We start from the raw sequence: 9,195 nt of genomic DNA on the forward strand, positions 1-9,195 counted from the left end.
TGTTCTGGACGGGACACAGAACTCCTTGACTACAGCTCCCAGAACTCCCAGCACACCGCGCCTACGTCGTTTCCTTTACTTTTAGCGCGACCTTCCGAGGTTATCCCGCAGGTTACTCAACAAGACTACAATTCCCATGAGGCTCGGCAGGGCCAATTCGGAGGCTAGGGAAACAATGAGACGTACTGTTTGTGGCCTTACGGGTGATGAATGGTTGTATGAGCGGTTGCATTTCGGGCCGCTTTAGGGATAACCCGAGGAAGCCTGAAGGAACTCTAGAAGAGACATAAGCTAAGGTCCGACGAGGTGGAACGGAAGTACCTGGTGAGAGTGAGGAGGAGCCGGAAGTTAAGGCGGGGAGGGGCGGGGGGTGGAGGGAAAAGCAAGCCCGGAGGGTTTGCAGCCGCTTCTAGTAGTTTCCAGGCGCTGCCGGGCGGCTGGGATCAGGCGGTCCTGAGGCAGTGGCTGTGGCTGCTCGGAAGCTGGTGGCGGTGCGACAGGAGAGCCGATGGCCAAGTGGGGTGAGGGCGACCCACGCTGGATCGTGGAGGAGCGGGCGGACGCCACCAACGTCAACAACTGGCACTGGTGAGGGCCAGCGGGCCAGGCCGCGGGAGCGCTCCGGCCCGGCCGGGGTTGCGGGTCCCTGGAACCTTGGTCGGAACAAACCTAGGGCCCGGGGCAGCCCTGCCCGGAGAAGGGGGTGGGTTCTCACTCTGGCAGGGGTCCGTAGTCCCAGGTCCCTCCACGCACCACCACCTGCCTCTGTTTCAGTGTTTGGAGGGCAAGGGGGCGACGGGGAGGGCTGCACCCAGAGGAGGGGTTCCAGAGATACGAGAACATAACCTCCTAGCCGATGCATCCAGCCTGAGCGGGGACATGCTTCCCACACGTGGCCGGAGGAGTCAGTGAGACCCACACCGCCGTGGATTGTGTTGGGAGACTGCTGAGTTAGGCTCGGGGCTGCGGGGCTGGAATTGCTATTTTGCGGCTTACGGGTGAGATTCAGAGTCAGTCGTAAGGGACCGCTGCCTAAGTCTAGAGGGCAAAGGTTTGGAACGTGTTCTGCAAGTGTTGAGAGCTCCGTGATGCTGAAGATGCTAGGGACTCTCACCCGGAACTAGTCAATTGGCTGTGTAGTAACTCCCGGGACTGCCCCTGGTTGCCGGGCAATCATAGTTTTATAACGTAACCACTTTGAAAAAGCCTCCTCTCTTTTATGAAATTAAAAGTACTATCTCCTTATCTTTTCACTCCACTGAACTCGGTTCACACTGTCTTTACTGTATTTTTACTTTGTTGCAGTTCTTTTCCTGCTGGTTTTTCTACTATTTAGTACATTGGGAGGCAGAGAGTCATTTTTCTTCTCTATAGCTCGGCCTGCCTCTCCTTTTAACATACACAGAGTGATCTAATTTTTGTTTTGAAGCCCTGACTTACATCGTTTTCATGGCCATCTAGAGGACACAGAATGTGTAGGGGATTTCTAGCACCACCTGAATTTGACAGGTCAGAACACTGTGCTAATGAGGTCAAGATTATCAGTGTATTACTTCCTGGACTTGTTAGCTAAATACTGCATTCTACGGCCCACTCTTGTACTCCTGACCTCAGCAAGATGGTCACAGTTTTCCATTTGGTCAAACGGGGGCGCTGTATTTAAGTGTCCCATACTGACCCTAGCACCATCATGCTGAGAAAGGAAAGCATAATTTTCCATTTGACTTGTAACCATTCCACGCAGCCATTGTCTTATTGACAGTGTGGGATTCCTTGTCTTCCTAAAAGGGGATAACTCATTTGTGGGTGTACTGGAGTGGGACTGATCTTTTCAAACTATTTGTTAGGCCTCTTTTAGCCTTGAATTCCCTTGCACAGAGCAAGCAGTCTATCTTTCATTTGGCTGCTGGTCCATAGCGTTATTTTCTGTTTTGCAGGACAGAGAGGGATGCTTCAAATTGGTCCACGGATAAGCTGAAAACACTGTTCCTCGCAGTGCGAGTGCAGAATGAGGAAGGCAAATGTGAGGTGACAGAAGTGAATAAGCTTGATGGAGAGGCATCCATTAACAATCGCAAAGGCAAACTTATCTTCTTTTATGAGTGGAGCGTCAAACTAAACTGGACAGGTAAATCTATGCCAGGCTGTTAAGATAAACGTTAACCGCATTTTGATTGACCTGTTAAGGAGCCGTGGAGAACAGTTTGGGCAAAGTTAGGAATTCTTCCAGGGAGACAGTGCTGCTTTGGAGTTCCATAGCAATCAGTATTGGATGCCAAAATTTCTCTGCTGTTTGGGGACACTAAATGCATCTCCTTTCTGGGAGGGGGGGGGTCTCACAAGTCCCCACCAGTGAAGCAGTTGGGCCACTGAATCTTTGGGCCACATAATATGTTAGGACATTTTATATGAGGTAATGTTTCTCAGACTAGCTAACTTTTATCTCTTGGGTGATTGATTTAAAGGTGGGAAGGGGGTTTTTTTGTCGTGATCTTTTTTTACTTTCTCCAGTGTGAATCTCCCAGTTTCAACGACTATGCTAATGAAGTTTGTATGTGACTATAATTTGGGGCAGTTTTATTCTCTAGTTTATGTCCCTTCTGTGATGGTATTGGCAAAGAATTAGAGCCATGTATGTGCCCCACCTAGATGGTCCTAATAGTTGGGAGGCTGAATTTTAAAAGGCACTAAAGCTAAAGGAGTACATGTAGGGGGCAAAGCATAAAATAGATTTATGCTTCAATGAGCATTTCTCAAGTAAATGGTAATAAAGAAGGGACAAGTAAATCTATCTGTTCAAGACTTAAAAAAAAAAAAAACTACTAAAGTATAGTAGTCTGAAAGGACCCTTAGGTGTCCTCTTGCCCAGTCCTCTTTTTATAGATTGAGAAGCTGAGGTCGAGAGAAGTGAAGATAAATGTCTTTCGGTTAATTTTGAAATATAGTCAGTTCTGCTATGACGTCACCCATGTGTTCTAAAAATCACCATACTGTGCGAAATTGCTCAACCAAAACCACAGGGCTTACAGGGAGGACAGGGTTAGGGACAGGACACAACACTCAAAACCTTCATTGGTGACACGTTTTTTAAATGTAGAAATGTAAAAATTGATAGTACAGTTCTACACATGTTAGATGGGAAGAAATACATTAAAAATACAGTAAATGTGCCGCTTTACCTTGAAAAAGACCCAAAGTTCACTTGTGAAAGTGGGCATCAGAAGGGTTGCAGGATGCAGGTTATTGTGAATTGGCGGAAGGAGGGTCAACTGAAATCAGAGGGAACATTATAACACCAGTGTGGGTAGCATGGCTTGTAACACATGGGCAACTGAGGTTGCTAGTAGATAAATGTTTGGGAAGTGTGTGTCTTGTGTATTCCTGTGGAGCTCCTTTCAGCTGGGTGCAGTTTTGTGTGTGTTCACCTAGGGTTTCTCATGGAAGAAATCCCGTATTAGCAAGCGTGAAATTTCATGCTGTGATCAGATTGTCCCCTAGTATGTCAGTCGCACTGGAACAAACTTCATTTTCAGAACAAGCATCTTAGCAGAACTGACTGCCTTGATTATCGACCCAAATTCTCCCTGGCAAAATTCACGCTAGTGCCACATGCATGTAGCTCTTAGTCCCCTACAGTAATAACACAGTTGGTCTCAGCAAAATTAATGAGGAAAGACATTTCTTCTGGGGAAGGGGGGAGGGTTGATTGCATCTGGCATTCTCTCAGAATAAAGAGGGTCAGTTCAGTAGTTCAAAAGAAGTATAAGCAGAGGAGTAGGTAGGACTCCAGAGCAGACTTTGCCTGCAGGAGAGACTAATGGCATTGTGTTGTTTTTGACAGGTACCTCTAAGTCTGGAGTGCAGTACAAGGGACATGTGGAGATCCCCAATTTATCTGATGAAAACAGTGTGGATGAAGTAGAGGTTTGTGCTTCCTAATTCCTCATCTGAGTCTTCCACATCCTCTATTCTCAGATGAGAAAAATGACCTATCACTCAAGATGAAAGCCCAGCCTGGGTCCCAGCCTTCAGAACCTCAGTCTGCAGATGATTTTCTGGGTCTGTGGTGCCACTGGGAGCTTCCAGCACAGCTGGTGCTTATTTAATTACTCTGTTTTAGCTAGTAACTTGGGTTCTAACATTAGCCACTGTGGCTTTGGCAGAGAGAACTCTAGAAGGAACACTCATAGGGATTGGAAAAATACCCCAACCCTCACGCATTTCCTTTGGAAATGTCAGCGGTTATCTGATTGCGCAGCACCCACATTCCACATTGTGGGTGCCCCTCAAGTTATTTACCACCTACTTCTGATCTTTCACTCAGATTAGTGTGAGCCTTGCCAAAGATGAGCCTGACACAAATCTCGTGGCCTTAATGAAGGAAGAAGGGGTGAAACTTCTAAGAGAAGCAATGGGAATTTACATCAGCACCCTCAAAACAGGTATTCCTTGAGTAGTTATATATGCCTTGAGGAAGTAGTCCCTCCCCCAACCCCCGGCCATCAGACTGCTGAGTAAGGGGCCTGACAGACCTTTCTTTGCCAAATGAATAAAGATTTTGCGGGAGGGGGCTTATTTCATCTCCAAGTCAGTCTATAAACTCAATAAGGGAAAGATCTAGAGATGGGTTGTCTGATATAGTGACTCTTGAGCTCTTGAAATGTGGCTAGTCCAAATTGAGTTGTGCCATGAGTATAAAATACAGTGGGTTTTGAAAACTTGGTACAAAAAAAAGAATGTGAATGATGAGTTAGCTTTTTTATATTGATAACCTTGAAATGATAGTTTGGATATATTGCGTTCAATATATTATTAAAATTAATTTCACTTGTTTGTTTTAACGCTGTAATGTGGCTAATGTGAAATTCTGTGTGAGGCTGACCCTGTATTTCTGTTGGACAGTGCTGATCTAAAGACTTGGCATCGCCTAGACTCTCTGAGCACAGTCCTGGCCTATCTTTGATGCGCATTCTCTAGGGACACTTAGGGGGTTGTTAGGTAGCAGTTAGCTCAGCTCTCCCCTTAGAATTCCAGTTCGGTCCGTGTGTTCTGATCTTGGTGTTAGAGTACATAGCAGGGCTGTCGGGGGAACCAGCGTAGAAGGGGACGCCTCTCCTGGTGGGACCATTTGCTCTGGTGCCGTTAACTAGCTGTGGTTGCTCTGCAGAGGCAAGGCAGAGTGGGGAAGGGGCTATATCTGCATCTGTGGGCATCTTGCCCTCTTGAAGTCACTGCAAGTGTCACTACCATCATTCGCTCCCATCCAGAGTAGGTCTCATGTACATTTGACAAGTTGTAATGCTTCTAATGGAGTCGGGTTCAAGACAATCCTAGTTAACATTCTGGATCCTGCAGCATACGCTCAGATACCTGTCTGGCATAGACCAAAGGTAAAGGCATGAAGTACTCTTTCTCTGTTGTTACCTCATTCTGGGGCAAGGTCGCCATGTTTGTCAAACTAAAGAAGCCTCAAATCTCAGCTGCTGAGAAGTAACTTCCAGGAGCGGCGATTTTATCTTTTCAGAGTTCACGCAGGGCATGATCTTGCCTACGATGAACGGAGAGGCAGTAGACCCAACCGGGCAGCCAGCACTGAAAACTGAGGAGCGCAAGGTAAATAAATGGTGTTTCCATGTACTCTTCTCTCTGACCTTAACCTCCAAGCCAGAGCAGCATATGATCTGCCCGTGGTACTTCTCGCAGTCCGCAGGATGTGGTTGTTTGTCCCTCTTCAACCTGGTTTTTATTCATTTAGAACAGACCCCTAGAGCAAATGGAAGCTATTGGGGCTTCTGAGTTTGACTCTTGATTGCATTTAACACCAGTTAGGAGGTTATGAGCACAGGATAGAGTTTACCCATAGATGGCCTCAATATTCCTTCTGACTTGGGTGTTGCTATTTCCGACTTTGATACTGGACGTCTCCTGAAGGTACTGGGCTTAGGTCACTACATTCACCTGTCAGAAAATTGATTGACTTCACCACATTTGCAGGACCTGCAAATATTCTTTGTGGCGATGGAACGTGTGTGGTTCAGGCTCAGCACTTGGTCTGCTGCCCTGTTGCCCTTTTGTCAGCACAGCAGAGGGAGTTCCGGGGGGGGGGTGGCTGCTTCCAGCTATTTAAGCACAGACTTTTTCTTTGAGAATTACACTGAGTGCCTCAGAAATACCTCATGATTTGCCATGTCCTTTGGTCAGTGGGGTTTTCAGTGAGTATCTCCTTCACAACAACGCGGAGTGTTGTTTTCAGTGGGAATTGAGGATTTTCTAGGCAAGTCCCCGTCCTGACTGAACCATCCATACACACCCCTCGAAGCCCTGGGACAGTTAGCGCTAGAGGCAGACACGTTTGTGAGGATGAGTAACAGGCCCGTCCTGGAAGCCATGTTAGGGCAGGTTTCCCCATCCCTCTAAACCTTTCTCACTGCCGCCTCCACAGGCTAAGTCTGCTCCTTCAAAAACCCAGGCCAGACCTGTTGGTGTCAAAATCCCCACTTGTAAGATCACCCTTAGAGAAACCTTCCTGACCTCACCAGAGGAGCTCTATAGAGTCTTCACCACCCAAGAGGTAAGTGTAATCCTGCCCTTCAGGCCTCAGGGCATCTGCTGTTCTGGGTGACTTGGGTTGTGGGCACCTCCCCTGTGTGTGCAGAGCAGGTGCTGAAAAGCAGATGTTGTGAGGTTTTCCTCCTACAGGCAGAGGCAAAGGGAAGGCCCTTCTGTTCAACCTACGCAGCAGTGGACATGCCTTCTTTTTCCTCCCGTGTACTAGTTTTGGGTGGTGTGAGTGGACACCACTGGAAGCATTCTTGTTAGAAAAGGGAATGGAGGGGCGCCTGGGTGGCTCTGTCGTTAAGCGTCTGCCTTCGGCTCAGGTCATGTTCCCAGGGTCCTGGGATCGAGCCCCGCGTCGGGCTCCCTGCTCAGCGGGAAGCCTGCTTCTCCCTCTTCCACTCCCCCTGCTTGTGTTCCCTCTCTCACTGTGCCTCTGTCAAATGAATAAATAAAATCTTTAAAAAAAGAAAAAAGGGAATGGATCTGAAGGAATGGCATCCTGGATTCACAAAGCATTACTCAAGTCAAAGCCTTGAGTAGTAGCTGTTCCTTTGTAGCGGCATAGTCGATCGACGGGTCATTGGGCAGAGGGGCGCCTTTGGAAATGCGAGCTGAGGCGTGCCAGGGTCAGCGGGTCCCACTGAGAGGAGCGTCGTCTTCCTACCTCCTTTTTCCCCCACAGCTCGTTCAGGCCTTTACCCACGCTCCCGCAATGTTAGAAGCAGACAAAGGTGGGAAGTTTCACCTGGTAGATGGCAACGTCTCTGGGGAATTCACTGATCTGGTGAGTGCCTGCTAGCCCCAGACCCAGGATGTAGTCTCTGGTCAGAAGAATATATTGTTCCTTCTTTTTTCGGCTCTGTAGATAAAATTTAATCTATCTGGTTAGTAAAAGCTCATTTTTGATTTTCAAAATAAGGTTGCAGTTAAATTCTCTTGCTTTCCTCGGATTTTTTTCCTTAGTGGAGTAAAATTAGTTCTTCCTGAAGAGATCCTTTGTGGAAGAGGGGTCATATGTATCGGGGGGTGGTGGCTTTCCATTGGCAGCACTGAAATGTCCCCTGGGCACAGCTGACCCAACCCAACTTTGGCGTAAGGGGAGAAGGGCTGGGACTGGTGCAGAAGCCACAGTATGTGGCCCGTGGTTGTCCGCTTTGTGCCCCTAAGTGGTGGAGCCGTCCGAAAGGCAGATGGCTGCTCCCGGTCAGGATCAGGGACGTGGTGGTCCACAGTGCAGACTGATCTCCCTGATTATTTTAGGTCCCTGAGAAACTGATCGTGATGAAGTGGAGGTTTAAATCTTGGCCAGAAGGTAAGTATACGGATTTGCCTGTGGCTGTTAGCCTCAGAACTCGTTCCTTTCCCCTCGTCTCAAATCCTGATGGAAACCCTGGATCTGACACCTCCCTCCGGTCTTGCCTGTCCCCAGGGCACTTTGCCACCATCACCCTGACCTTCCTGGACAAGAACGGAGAGACCGAGGTGTGCATGGAGGGCAGAGGCGTCCCGGCCCCTGAGGAAGAGCGGACGCGGCAGGGCTGGCAGCGGTACTACTTCGAGGGCATCAAACAGACCTTCGGCTACGGTGCTCGCTTATTTTAGGGCTGGCAGCAAGGGGGCGGTCCGCTCCCCCAGGCCAGCCCTCTCCTGGCCGGGGCTTGGGACTCCCAGGATGGCACCATCCCAACCACTAACTTGGGGCTGGGGCCCCTTCCCTCCACGTATACCTGGGGTTTGTGCATGTTTTCTGCTGGGTGGGATCAGAGGGCGATTTCTCTTTTATGTGTACATACGCTAAATAAACGTAATTTAAAAGACGTGCACAGCTGGAAGCCTGTATTGATGGGGTGGCTGGTGTTCATGAGTTCCCTTGAAGATACTGAATTAAAGGGGAAAAAACAAACCCCAGGTTTTGTTTACATTCTGGCCGAGGGTAGAGGCGTGAGGGAAACCAGCTTCTCACCAGCATTCCTGCGGACTGCAGGCTGGTGCAAAGCTGCTGCCCCCCCCCACGGACGGAAGATGGGCTGGGGGGTGCTCCGGGGTAAGCCGTGCCAAGAAACCTTACTGCTGGCAGAGGTGGCATCCTGGGCTCTCCTCTCTGTGTGGCCTCGGAACTCCTGCAGGAACAGGTGAGCACCAGGTGCTGCTGTGAGCTGGGGCAGAAGGGAACTGTGGGCCTCGGTCACGGCTCCGGCTTACTGAGCAGTTAGTTACCAGGTACCGGATGCTAAGTAGCCCCCTGGCATTAGCTCACGTGACCTCCATAATAGCCTTGGGGAAAAGATAACTACCAGCATTTTCTGTTGCATAAGAATCTAAATCTTGCTTTTCTTCAGTAATACCCCAGACCCTGCAACTGCCATTTAGCAGAGACTGGGAACAAGGACTGTAACTCGCAGAGCCGGTGCTTGAGTCTAAACCACTGTCTACTGCCCTTGTTGCTGGGTTCATCCCCTCAGTGTGTCAGGCATCCCTCCTGAAGTAAAAACTTCCAGGCCTCTTCACTAGTCCCAGAAAGAGGAAGACATGAATGTTCTTGTTAAAGAGTATTTTTTAAATAACCTGGTTCCACTAAACAGGTTTACGGAGCACTGACCAAGTAGCAGGAATATGTTCAAATGGGGCAGGAGAAGC

At 48.8% G+C, this 9,195-nt stretch overlaps 1 protein-coding gene across 3 annotated transcripts; it reads left to right on the plus strand.

Moving 5' to 3' along the window:
* The first annotated feature begins 342 nt into the window (after positions 1–342).
* AHSA1 (activator of HSP90 ATPase activity 1) lies at positions 343–8,375 on the plus strand. Of its 3 annotated transcripts, XM_025869545.2 has the most exons (9): positions 345–588; positions 1,938–2,128; positions 3,842–3,924; positions 4,325–4,442; positions 5,525–5,613; positions 6,443–6,571; positions 7,241–7,342; positions 7,819–7,870; positions 7,988–8,375. In XM_025869545.2, exons 1-9 carry the CDS (start codon positions 509–511, stop codon positions 8,158–8,160), a joined length of 1,017 nt encoding a protein of 338 aa, XP_025725330.1. In that variant the 5' UTR covers positions 345–508; the 3' UTR covers positions 8,161–8,375. The 3 variants fall into 3 exon arrangements, with proteins under 3 accessions (XP_073751753.1, XP_025725330.1, XP_025725331.1); XM_073895652.1 differs by lacking the exon at positions 7,241–7,342 and having other exon boundaries at positions 343–588; XM_025869546.2 differs by lacking the exon at positions 1,938–2,128 and having other exon boundaries at positions 352–588.
* Positions 8,376–9,195: the final 820 nt, after the last annotated feature.

This window comes from Callorhinus ursinus, unplaced genomic scaffold (assembly GCF_003265705.2).
Source record: "Callorhinus ursinus isolate GAN/ISIS: 27379988/994484 unplaced genomic scaffold, GSC_fseal_2.0 scaffold8, whole genome shotgun sequence".
Taxonomy (NCBI): Eukaryota; Metazoa; Chordata; class Mammalia; order Carnivora; family Otariidae; genus Callorhinus; species Callorhinus ursinus.